Source organism: Heloderma suspectum, chromosome Z (assembly GCF_057233095.1).
Source record: "Heloderma suspectum isolate Gila_16-S chromosome Z, 16-S_ref, whole genome shotgun sequence".
NCBI classification, from domain to species: Eukaryota; Metazoa; Chordata; class Lepidosauria; order Squamata; family Helodermatidae; genus Heloderma; species Heloderma suspectum.
The window spans coordinates 12,583,275-12,605,663 of NC_139476.1; the positions used below are offsets into that span (position 1 = coordinate 12,583,275).

At 47.8% G+C, this 22,389-nt stretch overlaps 1 protein-coding gene across 1 annotated transcript in view; it reads left to right on the forward strand.

Moving 5' to 3' along the window:
- The window catches only part of NCAN (neurocan), a 75,524-nt gene that overhangs the window by 23,478 nt on the left and 29,657 nt on the right, over nucleotides 1–22,389 (forward strand). The window contains exons 6-9 of the mRNA XM_084825700.1: nucleotides 4,946–4,957; nucleotides 5,636–6,637; nucleotides 12,413–13,765; nucleotides 18,519–18,635. Of these exons, the coding sequence (XP_084681826.1) occupies nucleotides 4,946–4,957; nucleotides 5,636–6,637; nucleotides 12,413–13,765; nucleotides 18,519–18,635 (2,484 nt within the window). The remainder of the gene's footprint in view (nucleotides 1–4,945; nucleotides 4,958–5,635; nucleotides 6,638–12,412; nucleotides 13,766–18,518; nucleotides 18,636–22,389) is intronic.

The window sequence follows — 22,389 nt, forward strand, 5'->3', positions numbered from 1 at the left end:
CTTAGAGGGAGGCCCCTTTAGATGGCCATGCGTTTTACTTCACCATTCCATGCCTTACAACAGCTTCTATATTCCTGACATGTTAGAGAGAGAGAAAAAAAACTGTTTGCCAACCCGGTTTTAAAAACAAAAAACCTCTGAGCATGTGTAGTTTCTCATTTTAAACTCACTTCAGTCAGGGCACCATCATGACTACAGGGATTACATGGCATTTGCTGCTGCTAAACACTTTGACTTGATAAACAAAATTAAACACCGCTTTGTGGCCGTAAAGGAGAATTTATTTTAAAAGTAAAACTAACATGAGCAGCTCTAAACAGGCACATGCCCCACTGGTCACTCACATGCTGACCCATTTCATTGCATTTATTAGATTTCTATACCACCCCATAGCTGAAGGTCTCTGGACAGTTCACAAAATTAAAAACATTAAAATACATTATATAAAATATTAAAACCATTCACGTAGGACATAAAAAACATTAATGAGATACTCAGGCTTGGAAACCAGGCCTGTCTGCCACTGCCCCATCAGCTGCTGCTCTCTGGTTCGCCCCCCATCCCAAGTCTTTCGGGCCTTGGACCTTGCATTGCCACTGAAAACCATCCAAAGGGGGATCAGGACTTTGAAATTGCCCATCCACAGTTTCCACCTGGACAATAGACTGAGCAGCAGATTAAGCACTCACCTGGTCACCATCTTCCCCATCATGGTGGGAGGGATTGTATTTCTATTTAAATTCTAGTTGTATATTTATTTATTCATTTATTTATTTATTACATTTGTATACTGCCCAATAGCCAAAGCTCTCTGGGAGGTTCACAACAATTAAAATACAAGACAATAAAATACAGACGATAAAATACAATGTAAAAGTTTAGAAGTATAAAGCTACAATAGCAAAATAGAAATAACCAAACAGAAGCTAGCAGCAGGGCAAAACTTTACAATACCAGACATAAAACAAACTGAAAAACTAAAATGCCTGGGAGAATAAAAAGGTCTTCATCTGATGCTGAAAAGAGCGCAGTGTAGACGCCAGGAGAGCCTCTCTGGGAAGCTCATTCCACAGCCAGGGTGCCACAGCAGAAAAGGCCCTCTTCTTAGTAGCCACCCACTTCCTTTGGGAGGGGCTCTGGGAGAAGGACCTCTGAACATGACCTTAGGGTCTGGGCAGGTGTGTATCAGAGGAGATTATCCTTCAGGTAGCCTGGCCCCAAGCCATTTAGGGCACTAAATGTTAGTACCAGCACTTTGATTCAGGCCCAGATATGGGCTGGCAGCCAGCAGATGAATGAGTACCAGCATTGGCCAATCCCTGATAACAGTCTCACTGCCCTATTCTGGACCAGTGGAAGTTTCCAGACCATTTCCACCGTTTCATCAAGACATCTGCTGAATTAGCCAATGCAAATCTGTCTCCCCTTTGGGGCAACGCAGCAGTGGGCACCCCCAAGTACGATCCCTCCCCTGCATTTCGGGTGGTGGGATTGGGAAAGAATGTCCCCTCTCTCCAAATGGCTGCCTGTCAGAACAGACAAAGCCAGACGAGATGAATCAACAATCTTACATGTCCAGGTAGGGCTGGGAAATCCAGTCGTCCAAAGCCCTGGGGAGGCATTGCCAGTCAGTGTGGACAGCACTGAGCTGGATGGACCCATGGTCTGACTTGGTACTAGGTTTCTCTTAAGTCAGCCCTTTGTTCAGGATCATAGGGACTAGAATCTTACTTCCTTTATCAAGGAAGGACCACAGCACAGTGTAGGCGATGCTGAACTAAATAAGCCTGTGGTCTGATTTCATACAAGCAGCTTCCTATTTAAAGCAGCTCTTTATGGGGACTGGAATCTTAGCTTCTTTTTAGGGGAAGGGGTGTAAGTCAGTGGCAGGACACCTGCTCTGCATTCAGGAGGTCCCGCATTCGGTCTTGAGCAATTAGAAGGACCTAAGATGGGGGAATGCCTGTCTCTGAGAACTTGGAGATCTACTACCAAGCAGCATCATGGAAGATATCGGACTGGATGGACCAACATTCAGTGGAGGCTGGTGACTCTGATTTCCGTGGGGGTGTAAATTCATTCTGGGTTTCAGACAGAACCAGCCAGAACTCTAAAGGAGCTATCCAAGGTGCTGCACCCTATCCCCAAAATAGGTTTGGCACTTTGGACAGCTCCTATTGACTTCTGGCTGGTTCTGTCTGGCAGCCAGAATGGATTTATAGCCCCACCGAAATTGGAGCCACCAGCTTCCACTGCCAATGCTCTAGTAATCTGACATAAGGCAGCCATGTATATTCATATGTGGGAGCATCTGTAAGTGTATAGCTGAGTGCATGCATTGCACAGTAGAGGTCACAAATTCCATCCCTGTTTCCCGGCTTTTGTGCAGTTTTTCCCACATTCTAAAATGTTGAAATGCCTCTCCCAAGGCTTAGCCACCGGCAGGAAGAATTGGACACTAAAATATGCTGGTATTTGGGGGGGCATCCCTTTTGCCTTTGGCCATGCCCACCACTGAAATGCGGCCCCTGAGAGCTTCCACGAAATGGGATTCAGCCCTGGGGCTGAAAGAGGTTCTGCACCCCTGGGCTAGATGGACTAGTCTGACTAGGTGCTAGTAGATACCTATGTTTCTAATGGTCTTGTTTAGAGAGGAAGGTTGATTTCAGTTGTACATTAGGAGAAATTTATTTATTTACTTATTTATGTCTATACTGCCAAATAGCTGAAGCTCTCTGGGCAGTTCACAAAAATTAAAACCAAAAAACACAGGATAAGAGAGCAGTTCACCAATGAAAGCACTGACCTAGAGGGCAGGGGTGGGGGTGAGGCGGTCTGGGTGGTGCTGGGGCCTCCATCACTGGAGGTCTTCCTGTAGTGTTTGGACAGCCATCCTTTTGGGATGTCTTAGAAGTAGATGTCATGCCTTGGCCAAGGGGTTGGCCTACAAGTATCCCTTCCCTCTAACTTTGAGACGTTGTGAAACTATATGTTCTTAGGTCAATCAGCAGCTGTTAGCCATGCTGGTTAAACGGAACCTCCTTGTCCAGGGGCAGTGAAGCCCTAAACACTGGGCAGAAACAGTAGGGCAGGGATGTTGCCTCCATAGCTGGCCCGCCTTAGAAATAGGATGACAGGGGCCTTTGGTCACATCCAACAGGGTTCCATTTATGTTCTCATGTTACATTACCTTCAGCTCTCCCTCTTTGTCAGAGAAGGTCCCTGACTTGCAGGTCTGTGCCAAGAGTCAGCATAGTTGGGCATCTTCCGAGGGTCCACACCCCAGCAGGGGCCCATTGACAAGGACTTGCTCCTCCTCTCCACTCTTGCATCCTGCTGGTTCACCTGCCTCTCACTCTAGCCCAGACAAAGGTGGTGATGGAAAGGAGGAGCAGAAGATGCCACGGCCCACTTGCTTCCTGGCTCTCTGCCCGTCAAGCAAGCAAGTGGGAGCCATGATGAGAAAGGGGAGGAGGAGGAAGGGCAGCAGGCGGCAATGATGGCGAGAGGGGAGACTCACTGAGACATGGGGGCCTTTGAGGGTGTCTTGTCGAAGGAGCCTCCAAAACCTGCAGCCAACCCTGTTTGCAATGGTCTACACTTAAAAAGCAAAAGCCACCACTCGTTGCGAAAAGAAAGACCATCTTTCATCATCCAAAAATAACAATGCAGAGACACACCAGCACCAAAACGGAGTAGAAATCTTTAAAAGCCAAAGCCGAAATGAGCCCTTAATTCTCCTCCTCGGCAGTTATCATTTTTGCTCTTCCCAATTAAAGGCAGCTTTAGTCGATTGATGATTTCCATCAAAACCACCCAAAGTGTGCCAAGGGTCATACCCGGCACTCATCTATCAGCTTTTGACATCTGAATTTTGACATCTGATACTGGCTGTTTTCTGGCTTGGTGGATGAGTCTCCCGGTGGCTTCCTACTAGGCATGGAATTTAAAATGGAACCTCTCTGTTCAGAAGCAGTCTACCTCCATGCTGGAGAATTACTGTGGGGGAAGGTTTGTGTCATCTTCCTGGAGGCCTCTGACTGGATGTTTGACTAGATGTTCCTTTGGTTCGATCTAGCATGGCTCTTATGTTTTATAGAGAAGAGCTCCATGTTACCCCTGAATTTAGAGCCATTGTGGTACAGTGGTTAGAGTGCCAGACTGGGACATGGGAGACCTCAGTTCTAGACCCCACTCAGCCATGAAGCTCACTGGGTGACTTTGGGCCAGTTATTGACTCTCAGCCTCATCTACCTCACAGGGTTGCTGTGAGGATAAAATGGAGGTCTATACTATACGCCATTTAGCAGCCAGTGGCCCTCCAGCATTTTTGGGTTCTTTTGCTACCTCTCCAGAGATGCTGGTGACTGAATCTAGGACCTTCGGCATGCAAAGCGTGGCTTCTATCACTGACTGACATCCCTTTCCCGAAAACGTTATTTAGTTATTTAAAGCATGTTTATCTTACTCCTTCGCCAAAAAGGCTGCTAGTGAGGCGTACATGCTATCAGTAAAACAAGTCATTCCTTGCTTACTGTCTGAAAAGACATGACACAAAAGGAAGGAGGGGAGGGGAGGTGGGGAAAATGAAGTGGTCTTTCAGCAAGACTGGTGGAATGGCCCTGCTTCCACACTCATCGCCCTCTGTACAACGTGCTGGAAAGGAAAAAGGAAGCAAGATTCCAGTCCTCATGATTTTGAATAAAAGGTTGATTTAAATAGGATCATAGAAAGCTGCCTTATATTGACCCAGGCTGTTGGCCTATCTAAGCTGGTCTTGACTACACTGACTGGCAGCTATCAACTCTCTAGGGTTTCAGGCAGAGAATGTGGGGTTGGATGGCCCCTTGGTCTGATCCATCAAGGCAGAAAAGGGCAGCTAAAATGATCAAGGGGCTGGAACAACTCCCCTATGAGAGAAAGTTACAATAGCTGGGATTGTTAGCTTGGAAAAATGGTGAGTCAGGGGAGGCATGATAGAGGTGCACAGAATTATGCATGGAGTGGAGAACGAGAATCACATTGGCAGCCACAGGATAAGGAAGGAGACATTTTTTCTCCCTCTCCTAATATTAGAATCCAATGGGGTCATCCTGTGAAGCTGATTGGTGGGAGATTCAGGACAGATAAGAGGAAGGACTCCTTCACACAGCACAGAGTTAAACTATGGAATTCACTACCACAAGATGTTGTGATGGCCTCCAGTTTGGATGGCTTTAAAAGGGATTGGACAAATTCACGGAGGAGAAGGCCATCAATGGCTATGAGTCCTGGTACCTCCACGCTTCCTCCAGTATCAGAGGCAGTAATCCTATGCACACCAGTTGCTGGGGAACATGGGCAGGAAGGTGCAGTCATGTCCTGCTTGTGGGTTTCCTGTAGGCAGCTGGTTGGCCACTGTGTGAACAGAATGCTGGACTGGATGGACCCTGGGTCTCATCCAGCGGGGCTCTTATGTTCTTTAGGTGATTCTTTTGCAATGATGCCTGAACACCTGAAGTTCTGGAAAATTGTGCCTGGGCAGCCCAAATGTTTGTCCGGTTCCAGAAATGTTGATGTTTCTTGACGGTGGCTTATTTCACAGTCTCAGCTGTGAACCCAGCAGGCTTCAGATCTCTCTCCCATCTCTTTACAGCTAAAAAACCGGGTGGGGCGACGTTAGGAGAAGGCCACGGTCTTGCAGTCCACGAGCCCATAGATCAGGACTCGGAGGGAAGCCATGATTCAGGGGTCGAGAACATCTTGGTGGAGCACGACACCAAGCTGCCATTGCTGACTCAGAATGAGCTTTTCCCCAAGGAGAATGACGAGTCCATCATGTCAGGAGATTCCAAAGAGTTCCCCAGGGACTCGTACAGCCCCTTACACAAGGCATTGGCGCCGTTGCTGGAAAAGGACGAGCAGCTCCACTTGGTGACGGAAATGTGGGAAGACCAGAAAATGGCTTCGAGGATTCCTCTTTTGGATAGGGACGATAACGATGTGTCTCCAGAGCCACCTGCCGTCTCCTTCCCAGGTGCCCCAGTTGAGGAGCAGCAGCTCAGTATAGTTGAACTCATGCCAACCAATGAGCCCAAGGTTAGTAATGCTGGTGAAATCAGCATCACTGAAGAGTTGGCCAAAGCTGGCCAAACTTTAGGCATGTCCCTTTCTGTGGATGACTCCGAAGATGACTTATCACCTGAGGGGGTCAGTCACCCCGTCTACCCAACCTGGCTGCATGGGACGACTCGTAGGTTGGTCCCTCAAGAGACTGTGTCGCCTGGCCCGCCACAGCCATCCCATACCCACATCCCTAAGTGGCGTCCAGCAACCCCCACTTCAGCCCTCACCCTTGCTCACCCCACTTCCACTGCAGCCACTCCAGCTTTCGTTGGCATCCCCGAATCGACCCGGAAGAGCATTTACACAGGGTTGAATGGGCGCTATTTCCAGCGATGGCGAGAAGAAAATCTGGGCGGGGATGGAGAGGCAGAAGGGAGTACGGCATTGCCCACAGCACTGCCAGTCATGGCCTTGGTGGTGCACAAAATGGCGGACAATTCCATCGAGACCTCAGCTAGGGCGGATCCAAGCCCCGCCTCTGCTCTGGGAGGCGACGTGAGCTACGCACTCTCTAACGAAGTGGAAGGGAACCGTAAGTCAATATGGGGCGATCCTTTTATCTCAGCTGATTTGAATGAAGGCCAGGGACAGCCTCAGGTTGCAAGGGTCTCTGGGCAAAAGAGACCTCCCCCCATTCTGTTGGTGGGCTTACCTGGTGGTGGTGGCAGTGGGCAACAATGAGCAGCGGCTGATGTGCTGTGAGTTAGCCGCCATTTTAATATCCCACCGTGCCTTGGACTGACACTGTCAAGGTGGGAAATGTATGTAGACACAGTGGCCCTGTGATGCTTACAGCACTAGGTGACCGGCCAGATGGGCAATTAAGAAAAAATAAATAAATAAATAAATAAATACTAAAGGATGAGGATGCAGAGAAGATATGGGACCTCCTGGGGTCCTTGGTCCTTGGCAACCATGATCCTTGGCAACCAACCATGCTGGGTGGCGGTGCTGTCCCTGATCATGACTTTCGTTCCAGTTTTATGCCCCATCCTGTCTCTAGAGAGTAACGTTTTAATGGGTAGTGTGTGTGTAGGGGGGGGGTGTAGACTTAAAAAATAACAACCCTGTGAGGGCCATGTGGAATACTGGCTTTTGGGGGAAAGGGAAATGAATTGGAGTGGCTTGAATCCCAGATGGTAGCACTGCATGCGGCAAAATTTTGTTGCAGAGCTCAGATCCTTAGGACAAAGGTAACCTAAACCAACAAAAACAGTGATCCTTCATGCCCTGACATTGGGTTTCCCAGTGGCGTTTGGTTGGCCGTTGTCTGAAACAGGACGCTGGATGAGACAGACTTTTGGTCTGATCTGGCAAGGCTCTGCTTATGGTCTTAACTGTGTCGCTAAATAGAACCTCCATGATAGAAACAGTCTACCACCAAATGCCCATCATTGGGCTTGCAATATTGCCATCATGCCCTGCTTGGGGGCTTCCCAGATTGGAGGTTGTATCCATAAAACAGGGGTGCTCAGGGGGCCTTCAAACTGAGGGCCAAACTAGGGTTCAGATAAGTTCTCGGGGGCTGTATTCCAGCAGTGGGTGGGACTGAAGGCAAAATGGACGGGGCAAAAATCACCCCAAATACCAGCCTGTTGTGCCTTGAAGTGCTTCCTGCCAGTCGTCAGCCTTCGGAGAGGCATTTCACCCTTTTAGAATGGGAGAAAAACTGCACAAAAGCCGGGAAGCCACCAAATGATTGGTGGTTGTGAGAAAGGGCTGGGGCCAGGGAAAGGGGGCATGGCTATCTGGGGGAAATTGGACAGATTTGGGCTCCAAACATCCCATAAAATTTCACACACGTCAGCTTCTGAATTTGGGGCTGGGTGGAAGTGATCTGCTCTCCTCTTGCTAATGACATGCTAACAAGACTGTGGGGCATCTGTCCCCTCCTCCCCTCCCAAAGTCTTCACACAATCTAGGGCTGCAGTCTGCTATAGTGGTTAGAGCAGAGCTACACAATCTGGTACTCTCCAGATGTTTTGGACTACAAATCCCATAATCCCTGAACACTGGCTATGCTGGCTGGAGCTTATGGGTTTCACATCCCAAAGCACCTGAAGGGCAACAGGTTGCCTACCCCCTGTGGTTAGAGTGTCTGATTAGGACCAAAGAGGCCTGGGTTCAAATCCCCACACAGCCATGAAATTCACTGGGTTCCTCTCTCTTTCTCTCCTTCTGTTAACCTGCTCAACCCCACAGGGTCATTGTGAGGATGAAACAGGGCTAATTTACATATTTGTACATAAGTTCAAGCTCTGCGCAATAAAAGTTGGGAGACAAATATAAATTGACAGCTTCACACTATTGATAGTTCAGGAAGGCAATTAATTCATTCATATGAAGGCCCCAGTGTTTGAATTTGCGGGGCGTTGGGGTGGAATTCTGTCAGCCTCTCCACATGCACCCCATAATAGTGGAGACTCCCCTTTCCCCACTGCACTCTCCCCCTGCCCTCAGTATGCTGAGACACCCTCAATCTTTCTTCTGCCTTCTTTTTCCCACCCCTACCCAAAACTAACCACATAGCCACCCTCGTCAAAACTCCACAATCCAGGAGAATAAAGTGGCCATTTTTGATACCAATTAGCACATGTTTGCAGCCAGATGTAATGTAATTTCTACAAGAAGTGCTAATGCCAATTAACAGGGAGAGAGAGAGAGAGGTCTCTGAAGATGCAGTTATTTTGCAAATATGCATAATTTTGACACTTAGGGCTGTACAGAGAGTTGCTGGAGGTCTATGCTGAAATTAAGAAAAAGCAGCTTTTGCAATACTTAGCCCTAGGCAGCTTCAAAAACCTGCAGGGTAGGAAGCTGGGGGAGCAAAATTATCCAGGGTCAGGGTGGAAAGAGCAGAGTGCCAACGGCCCTGTGAGGCAAGCCAATCTGCAATGCTTCTCCCCAGCTTTCTTAAGGTTCGTGGCCACCACCCCACTGGCTTGCTGCCAGATTCTCAAGATCTGCAGGTTAGTACTTTATTAGGATCAGCTGACAATCCTAGAATAGTGAACAGGCCAGCATAGTGGCTAGTATGTTGGATTTGGGCTAGAGAGAGACCTGAGATTGCATGAGAAAGGGAAAGCGAGGAAAACAGCCGGTCCCCAAAGAGCATAAAGCTGCCAGCTCAAAATTTTCCTGGATTTTCTTTTGCCAGCAGCAGGAAGAAGCCTTTTATCTCAGTGTCAACAAACCAATTCTAGCAGTTTTTATCTCCACCAGGAGCTGGTTTTTTGTAAAGTTAATGAGTCTTAATTGCCCATTCAAGACCAAGCCACCCCCAAATAATTATGGCAGGGATAGCTCAAAGCAATACACTGTTACTGGGAAAATCCATTTTCCCTCAGCTACTGCAAGGATTGCTGCAAAGCTCAGAGGGAAGAGGGAAGTCTGAGGTGGAGTGGGGGGTGGCAGGTGATGTCAGAGTCGCTGGTAATCCAAAAGTCCTGCAGCTTCAGCTGTAGAGGCCTTGACTCCACTTCATGAAAAGAAACAATACTCCACGATGTTGCTTCTACTTCAGCCAGTAGCAGCTGGTGGCTCCGATGTCAGTGGAGTAGTGGATCCACTCCAGGTTTCAGTCACAACCAGTCAGAACTCTGAAGGAGCTATCCAAGGTTTGAACACAATTTACTCAAGACAGTCATAACTCTAGCTACCAAATTCTGCACTAAGAGTCCACGCCATGTTCATGGGCAGCCCCAGACAGAACGCATTACAGTAATCCAGCCTGGAGGCTACCAGGGCATCGAACACTATAGCCGGGTTCTCCTAGTCCAGCAAAGGCTGCAGCTGGCAAACTATCAGAATCTTGGCCGTCAGGTCGTTTATAATCACTTGCGGCCAAATGCCTCTGCAAAACATGACAACTGTGTTTTGTTTCATCACATATTTTGGAGTGTGTTTTGTATTTTTGCATGATAAAAGTTTTGGCTCTGCACGATAAAAGTTTGACCTGACCTGACCAAAGTTAATAAGAGGGATCGCGATAGTTCAAATAGCTGCTCTCCGTGTCCCTTGTGTGTCCCGACCCACAACATATCCTTTCCACATCCTTCTTTCCTTCTCCTTGCAGTCATAAAGCCAACTGAAGGCCAACTCCCTGGTCACCATAGAAACCACCTCTGTGGTACCCACACACCCCCTTCCCTTCCCACTCATTGGCTTCCAAGTTCTATTGGAACCTATCACACCATTTATACATACACACACTGTTAGGTCAGAGGACCTTAGCAGCAAGGAACCCCCACTAATGAGGGGGCGATTGCCATGGCAACCACTCCAAGATGGTCCCTGCCATCGCAACCCATTATTGGGTGCTTGTGATGCCATCATTTTGGGCGCTGGAGGTTTCTTTCGTGACCGCAGTGCTTATTAGCTGGTGGAGGCAGGGAACAAAGAGGATTTAATGGGAGGTAGCAATATTTGACAAGAATCAGCATCTCTTATTTATTCTGCATTTTTTAAGAACTATTAAAAACTATTTTAATATTTTAAAAAAACTATTTTGCATAGGTGTTTTTTTAATTTACATTTTATTGATTACATTTTATCCTTGAGCTCTGGGCGATATACGTGGTCCTCCTCCCTGCTCCACTCATTTTGCTATCCTCACAATAACTCTGAGAGGTAAGTTAGGACTTGGAGAGGAAACAACTGGTTCAAAATCACCCAGTGATCTTTTATGGCTGAATGAGGATTTGAACCCTGGTCCCCCCTGTCCCAACCCATTGCTCCAGCCCTTACACCATGAAGGCTAAATTAATCTGGCTTTATAGGAATGGGGGCTATGAAGTAAGCAAAGCCCCCATTTCTAGCCACTGGAAATAAAATTCAGTCAATTCTCTACCTATGGAAGTTTCAGTAGGCATCCCTCAAACTGGGGTTCAAATCCCTGTTCAGGACACAGCTCACTGGAATGGATGACCCATCACTATTTTTCTTGGCCTTACCTACCTCCTAGGGTTGTTGTAAAGACGAAATGCTGGGTAGGAGAACCATGTACGGTGCACTGGGTCCCCTGGCAATAATTAAATAATTGAATCTTCTTCTTTTGCCAAGTGTACACTGCAAGTAACTCCACCTGTGCTTTTTCGGTTCTTCCTGGAGAACTGCAGTGTACGCATGGCAAAAGAAGAAGATTAAATTATTTAATTATTGGCAAGGAACCTAGTGCACCATAGATAAGTTCTCCACCCACCACTGCTGTGCCATTACCAGTTTTCTCATATTCGTTTATTCCAATGTTATCCCAACCTTCCTCCAAGGAAATTCTCCCCACCCCCGCCTTTCAACAACCCTGTCAGGTACAACCCTGCCAAGAGAGGTTGTGAATGGTCATCCATTCCAATGAGCTGTGTGATTGATTGGGTATTTGAACCAGGTCTCCTCTGGTCCCCTGTGACTGTCTAACACCGTAAGAACATAAGAGTCTTGCTGGATCAGAACCAATGCCTATCTAGTCCAGCATTCTGTTCACATAGTGGCCAAACAGATGCCCCAATGGGAAACCCACAAGGAGGACAGGAGTGCAACAGCACCCTCCCACCCATGTTCCCCAGCAACTGGTGTACACAGGCATTCTGCCTTTGATACTGGAGGAAGTACATAGCCATCAGGACTAGTTGTCATGGATTGCCTTCTCCTCCAGGAATTTGTCCAATCCTCTTTTAAAGCCATCCAAATGGGTGGCCATCACGACATCCTGTGATAGCGAATTCCATAATTTAACTATGCACTGTTATAATTATTTATTTATTTATTTATTACATTTCAACACTGCCCAATAGCTCTCCATGAGGTTCACAAGAATTAAATAGAAGCCCTTCCTTTGATCTGTCCCGAATCTCCCACCAATCAGCTCCATGGGAGGACCCCACTGGGTTCTAATATTAGGAGCGAGTGGGAGAAAAATGTCTCCCTATCCACTTTCTTCATACCGTGCATAATTATATTCACATTTATCATGTCCCCCCACACTTACTCATGTTTTTTCCAAAGTAAAAAGCCCAAATATTTGTTTGTTTGTTTATTACATTTCTATACGGCCTATTAGCCAAAGCTCTCTGGGTGGTTTAAATGTTGTAGCCTTCTCTCATAAGGGACCTTCTCCAGCCCCTTGATCACTTGGGCTGCCTTTTTCCACACTTTTCCCAGTGCCACAATATCCATTTTTGACCAAAATGTTTTCAGATGTGGTGATCAGAACTTTATACATGGTATTCCAAGCATGGCCACACTGTAGATTAGTATAAAAATGTTAGTCCCTTCTGTTTGTTTTCCATTAAGCCCTTGTATCTCCTTGCAGGTTTACCAGCACCTGAGAATCAAAACCAGCAAGAGATAACTTCATCCCCTGCTTCCCAGCCTTGGAAAGACACTAGTGCAGAAAACACAAGCCCAGGTCACCATACCTCCTCCACACCAGAGAGCCAGGAGAGGCCCAATCGCAAAGAACATCCTCACACTTCATCGCCAGCCATGCTCAGCGGGATGCTTTGGCCTCCGGTGGTGGCTGTGACAACAGGAGGTGAACTGGAAGCTGCTCCTGGAGGGACCAGCATTCAAGGTGACCACCCTCAAGAGATGACACCGGCTGGGGAGAAAGGGGACAGTTTCTCAGGCAATGGAGACGTGACTCCAGTGATGCCACACATGTCTCATGCCGATGAGGCGAGTGGGGACTCTGATGACAACTCTCGAGAAAGCCAGGCCGAGGCCGTGAGCTTTATGCAGGAGCTCCCAGGGCCTAGTCCAGAGGCCAAACAAACCCCGCCAGGGATTGTTCCAGTACAAATGGAGCCGGAAGCTCCACATTCAACAGAGCAGCACAGGGAGACGAGTGTCCTCAATGTGGCAGGAGGAGATGGCATCCTGAAGCAGAACAGCCGCCATTCAGAGGAGCTTGCTGAGCTGAGGGGGCGAGGAGCTGTCACCCTCTCAGCTGAGGATGTCCCCTCCCTGACGGCAGGTGACTCACACCCGCAAGTGGCTCAGCTCCTCTCCGGGGAAGATGGTCCGCGGCAGGCAGTTGGCAGCGGCAGCCCAAGTGGTGAGGAGGTTGCCACGACCGGACCTGAGGAGAAAGCAAGCCTGGTGCCTGCAGATGGCTCTGCACTGATGGACGTCTTGGAGCACCCAGAGCCACAAGGCAGCTGGGAGGTGGTCACTCAGAGTACAGGTGACCACCTGGTAGCCCAGAATTACCACAGGGAGACCACACTCCCTGAAGCAGTCAGCACAGTGGGAGGTGGCCACAGGCAAGATGGAGGCACTCCTGGGCTTCCCATCGACAGCACAGCTGATGATTTTACCTCTCCTTGGCCTTTTCCAATCAAGGCAATGAGAGAAGAGGGGCCAACAACATGGAGATGGCCCATGGAGGGGTCTCCCTTGCCCCTCCAGAACACATCGGACCCCACACGCCTACAACAACAGCCCTTGGAGTTCAGCACCTTGCTTTTGGTCCCAAGCTCCAGGTCCTCCATCTCTCCCAGCGAGGGAACCCTGAGGGACGATGAAGGCTACTTTCCCACTGTCCCAGGAGGGTTTCTCCCCATGGAGGCTGACAGCGGGAGCGGAGAGGAGAAAGTAGACATGCCCACAATCAAAGGGGTCAAGGCTCTGGTGTGGATGGAGGAGGCCAACGCCAGCTTACTCAGTAAGTGTCCTGTTTCCCTGAAAGCCCTTGTGGTGGGGAGTTGGTGAGGCTTCCAAACACCCATAGGCCAAGCGGAAATGTGTCAGAGCCCTCCCTCGATATCTCTTCTCCCACAGATCCTCAGGACACCCCCATCACAATGTCACCACGGTATTTGGGTGCTTGTGCATCTATCACAGATGCAGAACCTGTTTTAGCCTGAGGGCCACAGTCCATCTCAGAGAAGCTCTTGGGGGCCTCATTCCAGCAGTGGGTGGGGCCAGAGGGAAAAGGGGTGGGCCCAAAAAATACCAGCCTATTGTGGCTTAAAACTTTACAGCCAGTCACTCTGCCTTAGGAGAAGCATTTCAACTTTTTAGATTGGGGGAAAAAACTGGGAAAATATCCAATGATTGGTGGAGCCAGGGAAAGGGAACCCCAAAGGGCCAGATTTGACCCACAGGCCTGAACTGCTGGATCCCTGCTGTATATGCTCTGCAGACAGAAATACAGGCAGGACCTTTGTCAGGGAGTCTGGGGCACTTCCAAAGTCACATAAGCCTATGAAAGAACTTTTTATCGGGTCAGGAATAAAACTTTTTATTGGAATTCTCAACTCTTGATTGACAGTGGCTCTCAAAGTCCTAAGATTTCCCTGTCATGCCATCTGATCCTTTTTCTTTTCTTTGTTGAACGGGAGATGCCTGAGATCGAACCTTGAACCTTCTGCACCAAAGCGACCGTTGTTAGGTAGAAAGGTCAACTTTGACTTTGCCCTAACACAGTCCCCACGTGGAGTGTCCCCAATATGCACAGCCAGTGGTGCAGTGGGGTAATTTTAGGCCCTGGATTTAATGGTCATATCAGCAGGTGGGCTTTGGCAACCCTATGTATGACTTCAGTTGAGAAGCACACAGCAGACGTTTCTCTTTGCCCCACTCCAGTTGCCGTTCCATGCATTGTAACTGCTTCTAAATTCCTGATTTGTTAGAGCAACAAAAATGAAACAAAAGAGTTTGTCATCCTCGATTAAAAAAAAAAAAAAGATATACTCTGAGCATGTGCAGTTCTTCATTTTAAACTCCCTTCAATCAAGGCACCAGCGTGGTTACACGAATAAAATGGACTTTGCTTCTGCTGCCCAGATGCTAAGCATATTTACTTAAGATGAAGCACCATTTTGTTGCGGAAGAGGACTATGTAAGCTTTACAACACAAGGCATTTATTGTGCACTCCTCAGTCCCTCGGTTTAAAGAATGACATTGTGAGCTTTTCAGAGCTTTTCTATGCAAGGCTGCTAATCCACTGTATCTACTTTCAGGTTCACCACGTTGAGATCCAAGCACTACACAAAGAGTATTTCCTTTCTTGCTTTTCTGCTACGTAACCTCTAGGTGGCACTGTGGTGTAGCGGAATAGAGCAATTACACAAGTGGAAAAAGCTTTTTTTTCACTTTTACAAATAATACCGCATTTTTCCTGCTCTAAATTTACTCACTGAAGTGCTGTTTAGAAACAAGCGAAATTGGAGGGTCACAACATTGTCTAACGAACCTGTCAACAAGCATGAGTAGGAATGATAAACACACAATAAATGTCTCATGTAGAAAAGCTCTTTCTAAAGCAGGGGAAATGTGGTATTATTTGTGAAATTAAACGAAAACACTTTTTCCACTTGTGTGATTGTGCTATTCCACTGTGCCACCTAGAGGTTATGTATTGGAAATACAGCAAAGGAAATGCTCTTTGTGTAGTGCTTGGATCTCAATTCTGCAGTGAAACCAAAAGTAGATACAGTGGATTAACAGCCTCATGTAGAAAAGTGTGCACTCTCTCTCCCTCTCCCTCTCTCCATACATATAGGGAAAATAATAATTTTCACTTTGATTTCTCTCTTCCCCACCCCACCCCACCCCCAAAGCTTTCCATGTCATTTGGGGAAGCTCCGAATTCAATATTTATCATGTGCAGTTGCTCATCCTAATCACCCACACAGGTGCTGTTTGTAGGGAGGGGATCACACTGGGCATCTTTGAAGTGTTTGGAGAAAGAAGAGGTGAGCAAACAAGACTTTTTCTTTAAAGGGGGAAAGCCAAAGCTTTGAGGCAGGAAAACAAATGTGGTTACTATTCAACAGCAGAGAGCTCTCGCCTGGCAACAAGAGAATCACGCCTCAAAGTTGGGGCACCCAAATGTGGAGTGGGGGGGGCTCCCATAGCTTCAGTGGCTGTGGAGGAGATATGGTTTCAGCAGCTGGAATACTTCTTCACACAGCACAAACTATGGAACTCGCTACTACAGGACATAGTAATGGCCACCAGTTTGGAGGGCTTCAAAACAGGGTTGGACAATTCCTGGAGGAAAAGTCTATCGATGGCTACTAGTCTTGATGGCTCTGTGCTACCTCCAGTACCAGAGGCAGTGAGCCAATGTGCACCAGTTGCTGGGGAACATGGGTGGGAGGGCGCTGTTGCACTAATGCCCTGCTTGTGGGTTCCTGGTTAACAGCTGGTTGGCCACTATGTTAACAGAATGCTGGACTGGATGGACCTTTGGTCTCATCCAGCAGGGCTCTTCGTATATTCTTGGCAGCAAAAGTAGGAAAAACTGATTTGCCCAAAATTCCGTCTTTGGTGAGGTGACACTTAAAGCTAAACAAGGCCTGCTCGTTGTAGCATGACCTAACTGCCCTTTGATCAAATCCGGACCTCCTGAGATCCCAGTGCAGTCCCCTGATGTCCCCTAAGACTTCATTACTGGCAGTGAGGCCTTTAAACTAAAATATGCTGGTATTTTAGCTCCGCCTGTTTTGCCTTTGACCACTGAAATGCAGCTCCCGAGGGCTTCTCCGAAATGGAATTTGGTCCTTGGGCTGAAAGGGGTTCAACACCTCTGCTTTGAGAGATGTGCAGAATAGGGAATTCCAGCCGGTCATATATGAGCAATTCCTTCTCAGGCGACATTCTGGCAAAGCTATTGAGCAGGGCGGGGGGGGGGGGGCGGAACACTTAAGCAGACACAGCATGTACATGGTCTGGGAGTCGTCTTCTCCTCTCTAATAGGTCCCTGCGAGCTTCCTGCCAGCTGCAAGGTGAGTTTAATAAAGATCAAGGAGTGTGTGTGTGTGTGCTCTGCTTGAAATGTGAGTTCCCTGCAAACTCCTTGGCACATGGTGTGTGGTACTGGGGGTGAGGGCAGGGAGATAAGTCCCCATGTCTCATTTTTCACCTTCCCTTCCCCTCTAAGAGCACATCGGGACTCAGCGTATTTTCAGGCTGCCAGAACCTTCCTTGTCCAGTTTCGATGCGACGTTTTGTGATCTGGAGGTCCCAGGTTCAAATCCTTGGTTAATCCCCCATTAAGCAATCTTAGTTGGTGGGGAAAGATACCAGAAGAGTTACTGCCAACCAGAGTGAGTTCCCCAATCTGGTGCCCTCCAGTCATGTGGGACTGCAACTCCCATCATCCCTACTCAACAAATCTGATGCTGAGGGATGATGGGAGTTGTAGGCCAAAACATCTGGAGGGCTACAAGTTGCCCACTCCTGCACTAGAAGATGGAGAGACAATCTGACCTGGTCTAAGACCGCTTCCTATTTAAGTCTGCCCTTTATTTAGAATATTGGGGACTGGAATCTTGCTTGATCTTTTTGTGGAATTCAGTGGCAGAGCACGTGCTTTGTAAACAAGGTCTGAACCCTGGCATCTCCTGGTAAAAGGATCAGGTAGCAAGAGGTGGGAAAAACCCCTCTCCGCCCGAAACCTTGGAGGGCCGCTGCCAATCAGGGCATGGCATACTGAGCTACAAGGACCGATCAACTGGCTCAATATAACGCCACTTGATCATGTGGAGAGGCTACCTTTATTGCAGTGGTTTTTAACGGGTTATTGCCTGTGCTGAAGGGGTTGGCGAGTGTGGTCTCCAGCTGTTAAGTGCTCCTCTGAAAGTAAAGGTGCGTTCCCCTCACACTTCAGACAGTCGATAATTATCCTTTGGTTGCTCAGATACCTCTCTGCCGAGCTGCCAGGCATGGGTGGGGGAGAAAAGTGTGGTGCGTTTCCCCAGAAACCATTTTAAAGAGAGTTGTCACTAATTATATGCGGAGGGAATCCTCCTTTCATCTCCCACCAGCCTCCGCTGTACAACAGCCAAAAGGAGAAGCAGGCACCGGGAGAATATGAATTGGCCTCCGAAACCCCTGATTTATTTACTTACTGCTTTCAATCCCACCGCAAGGCGGCTGACGTAAAAGAATCAAATCCAATTAAACGGTTCAAACCAATTAATTAAACAGTGCCATTAGAATGGACAATTATAAGTGGCTGATTTAAAACACCCTACTGTTAAAACTACCAATTTGCTAAAATGGGGGATGTGACTGCATATCCTGGAACAGCAAGAAACACAGAAGAAGTGCAGAATAGAGCATTGGCTGCAGGATTTAGAATCTCAGCTTTTATTGTGTTTCAAAAGAACAAGTCCCTAGTTCTCATGGAGGTATGTGAGCGATGCCCGATGAAACTCAGAAGCCAGAGGGGGTGGCTGAGTAAACTTTCCAATGGTTCAGGGATATGGGGGCTTTTGACCTCAACCTTGCCATGAGTAGCAAAATCAAGATTCAGTTATGCAAATCAAGATTCAATTATGCAAAACATGATTCTGCAAACCTTGATGTGCATGGTTTATACAGGGCATAGAATTTGGATTGCCTGAGCACAAAAGCAAGGAAGGCATCACTGTTACCACGTCTCTCCTTTTCTTCTGACTTGCAGCTGATACAGACCCTTGCGATAACGACCCGTGTCTGCACGGTGGGACCTGTCAGTCCAATGGAAACATTTCCAGCTGCAACTGCCTGCAAGGCTTCACAGGGGAGAACTGCGAAATAGGTGAGGGGGCAGGGGAGGGAACGTCCTTCTGCTAAGCACCCGAAACTCAGCTCAAATTCAGCAGCATTCCCACATAGGGTGATTGGGCATATTATTATCGCTCCCGCTAAAATCAAACTCAGGCGCTGAGTGCCAATTACTATGTAGCCAAAACAAGGCCTCTGAGAAAAGACCCTTCCCTGTGGAGAATGGGAGATAGGGTGTGTTCAGTTGTGGGGGGCACCGAGAAAGGGGGAGAATTGCTGAGAACACTCCAGAGGCAGGGAGATGGGCCAAGGTAAGAGAAAACCAGAGAGGGAATAGGAGAAAGAGGAAAGAAAGATATTCCAAGGACTTAAAAGGGAGACCTGAGTCAGATTGAGGTTGAAAATTGGTAATTTGCAATGCAGTCCTACACATGCTTAATCAGTGGGGCTTACTCCCAGGAAAGCATGTTTATGATTGCAGCATTAGTGAGCTTCCATCCCTTGAAAACAGAGCAGGTAACAATCAGTATTTAAACGCAGAATGCGGCTTTGGACTTAGGAGAGGGAAAGAAAATGGTCTCCTCCTCTGCTTTCTCCATGCCATCCCTAATTTTATACACCTTGATAAAACTTTAACTCACCTTTTTTTTCTAAGCTAAATCTAGACACTCCCCAAAGCAGATCTCATATGCAGTAGCCTAATGCCAAATCAAACGACTGTTCCATCCAGACTGCTACCCTCTACTCTAGCAGTTTTCTTCAGGGAAAGAGTGTTGAACCTCTTTCAGCTGGACAGCCAAATTCCATTTCTGAGATGCTCCTGGGTGCTGTATCCCAGTGGTCGGCGGGGCCAAAGACGAAGGACTGGGGGCAAAATGCCTTTAAAAATGGGGGGGTGCACAAAAGCAGGGAAACAATCAACCATCAGGGGAAAGGAGTGGCACCATTTGGGGAACCCAGGACGGCTGGATATGCCTGCATCTGGCTCCAGGGTCAAAGGTAGCACCTTTCCAGAACCTGCTGCTGGGGAATCTTTTATCTGTAGTTTTGTCTGTGGCCTCACGCAGGCAATGCATGTCCTGCACCATTGACCCCTGGCTGCTCTCCGTTGCGTATTCCGCTACTCTCCCTCCCCTTCCTCCATTTTTTCCCATGCTTTTTGTTCTCACTCCTCACATGGATGCCTCCCTTCCCGAGTCCTCATCTTTCTCCTTGCCTCCTTGTCATGGCTTCTGTCAGCATCGGCAAGATCGCTTGGGCAGATGGAGCGAGCAGTGGGCAGTTTCAAGGGCAGCACCATCTGGCTGTGATTGAACAGGGGGCTCCATTCCTTCCTTCCCGCACCATCTCCTGTCCCTTCCTGCAGCACTCATTTTGACCGCTGCAACTACAGATCACAAACCGTGGCTCTTGGATGCAGCATAAGACACACCAGCATCCACGAAACTGCCCTTGATTTCTACTCAGCCTCATCCTTTACAACAGGGCAGGCAGCAATTAAATTTCCAGATGTTTTGGACTTATTTACTTATTTATTTCATTTCTATACCACCCAATAGCTGAAGCTCTCTGGACGGTTCACAAAAATTAAAACCAAAAGGCACACAATAAAACAATACAAAATATATAAAACATTAAAACCACAGTATAACAATACAACCAGAATAAAACCAGAATAAAAGCTAGCAGCAATGCAGGGATTTAAAATACAGATTTAAAACAGCAAAGCTAGCGATTGATTGATTGATTGATTGATTGATTGCATTTATATCCTGCCTTTTCCCCTCTTGCAAGGAACCTAAGGTGGCTTACATTATCCTCTTCCTCTCCATTTTATCCTCACAACAACAACCCTGTGAGGTAGGTTGGGCTGAGAGTCTGTGACTGGCCCAAAGTCACCCAGGGAGCTTCCATGGCTGAGTGGGGACTAGAACCCGGATCTCCCGGCTCCCAGTCCAACACTCTAGCCACTGCACCACACTGTCTCTCTTCTAGCTAGAAAGCTAAAATGCTCACATGTCTGGGAAAATAAAAAGGTCTTCACCTGGCGCAGGAAAGAATACAGTGTAGGTGCTGAAGCTGTAGACTTCAGCTCTTAGCATTCCTGGCCAATTGGCGATGGTGGCAGGGGCGTCTGGAAGTAGAAGCCCCAAACATCTGAAGATCTACCTTCTGCTTTAGTCTGATTTACTGCAGTTCAGTCATGCCTGCAGTATTCCTTGCAAAATCCCCTGAGCTGAACACGATGGAGGAGCTGCCTCCATTGAGGGACCTTGAAGCAGATTGGGGGATCCTGGGTTCTCAGGGGGAGGTGGGCTATCATACTTTCCCCTCAAGACACACCTAGCTTCCTCTCAGATGCAGGCTGATGCCTAGCGGTTCCGTAGCCCCAGGTAATGCAGCTGCCTAACCGTTCAGGCTCAGCTGACTCTGCTCAACTCTGCTCTGGATGGGCATCTGAAGGCTCGGACTTAAAAGCCTTCTGATCTAGGCACGGTGTTGAAATGACACCTTTACACCAGCTCTCTGCCCCGTATTTCACTGGTCTCCTAGCTCAGCCTCCCCCAAACTGGGGCATGCTGGAAGTTGTAGTCCAACACATCTGGAGGACCCCAGTTTGGGGGACACTTGAGTTAGCTCTTCTCTGGAGCTTCCTGTATTTCAAGTTATGCCTGCCTTCTGACTTGCCTTTGGAACTGACCCTGGCTAAATCACTGGAGCTAAATCTGTCCCCGTGCGAGTATAAGCAGGATACTTCCCCTTTAGGATGCTGTTGGTGACATTTTGGACCTTACCTTGATGTAAAGGGATTACCTCTTTTTTTTAGTTTTAAAAAATCCCCCCAGCTGCCACCCTTCCCTGCTTTGAACAGCAGTAATCTGTCCCATGATGGCACATCCCCAAATTGCTTTTGATGCTGCATATGTTTCCAAAATGGCTTGCCAAGGGTCACCAGAGGGGCTGCGGCTTGAAAAACACAAGAAAAGAAGATTAAGGGGAGACATAATAGCAGTCTTTAAATATCTGAAGGGCTCTCAGGCAGAAGATGGAGCAGGCTTGTTCTCTGTTGCTCCAGAGGGCAGGACTGGAACCAACGGGGGAAATTGTAGAGATGCAGATTTTCGCTACATGTTAGGAGAAACATCCTGACAGTAAAAGCTGTTTGACACTGGAACAGATCACCTTGGGGGGTGGGAGGTTCTCCTTCACTAGAAGTATTTCAGCAGAGCCTGGACAGCCATCTGGTAGGGATACTGTAGTTGCATCCTGCATTGTAGATCCTGCACTGAGTAGTGAGCTGGACTAGATGATCTCCAAAGCCCCTTCCAAAACACTAAAATTCTGTGGATTGGGTCCAGATTTAGTCATACTTGGGGCAATATCCAATGGTGTCATTCCACAAATTCAGAAAGCGCTAATGGAGCTCCGCTGAACCTTTCCGTTGTGCAAGTGATTGTCAATTACATTGGTTGTGCAAGCAGTTGCACATCTGGTTGCACAATACCTACACAAGCAGAATGCACAACTGGTTGCACAAGAGGTGTGTGTGACAGGTTGCACAATCATAATGCACAATGGCCTGTGCAACCATGCTTGTGCAAATGTAACTTTAGGTGGATTCCTCTTTTGCGCATAATTCAGAACCTAGATTACATTAATGCAATGTAGGGATGTAGGACTTTTGCAAAATCCGGTCTGTATGCATTTCACAAATTGCCAGGTGCCTTTCCTTCTATCATCTGCTTGCTGATGAAATCAGATTTTTCCAATTTCCCGAAGTTGCACAA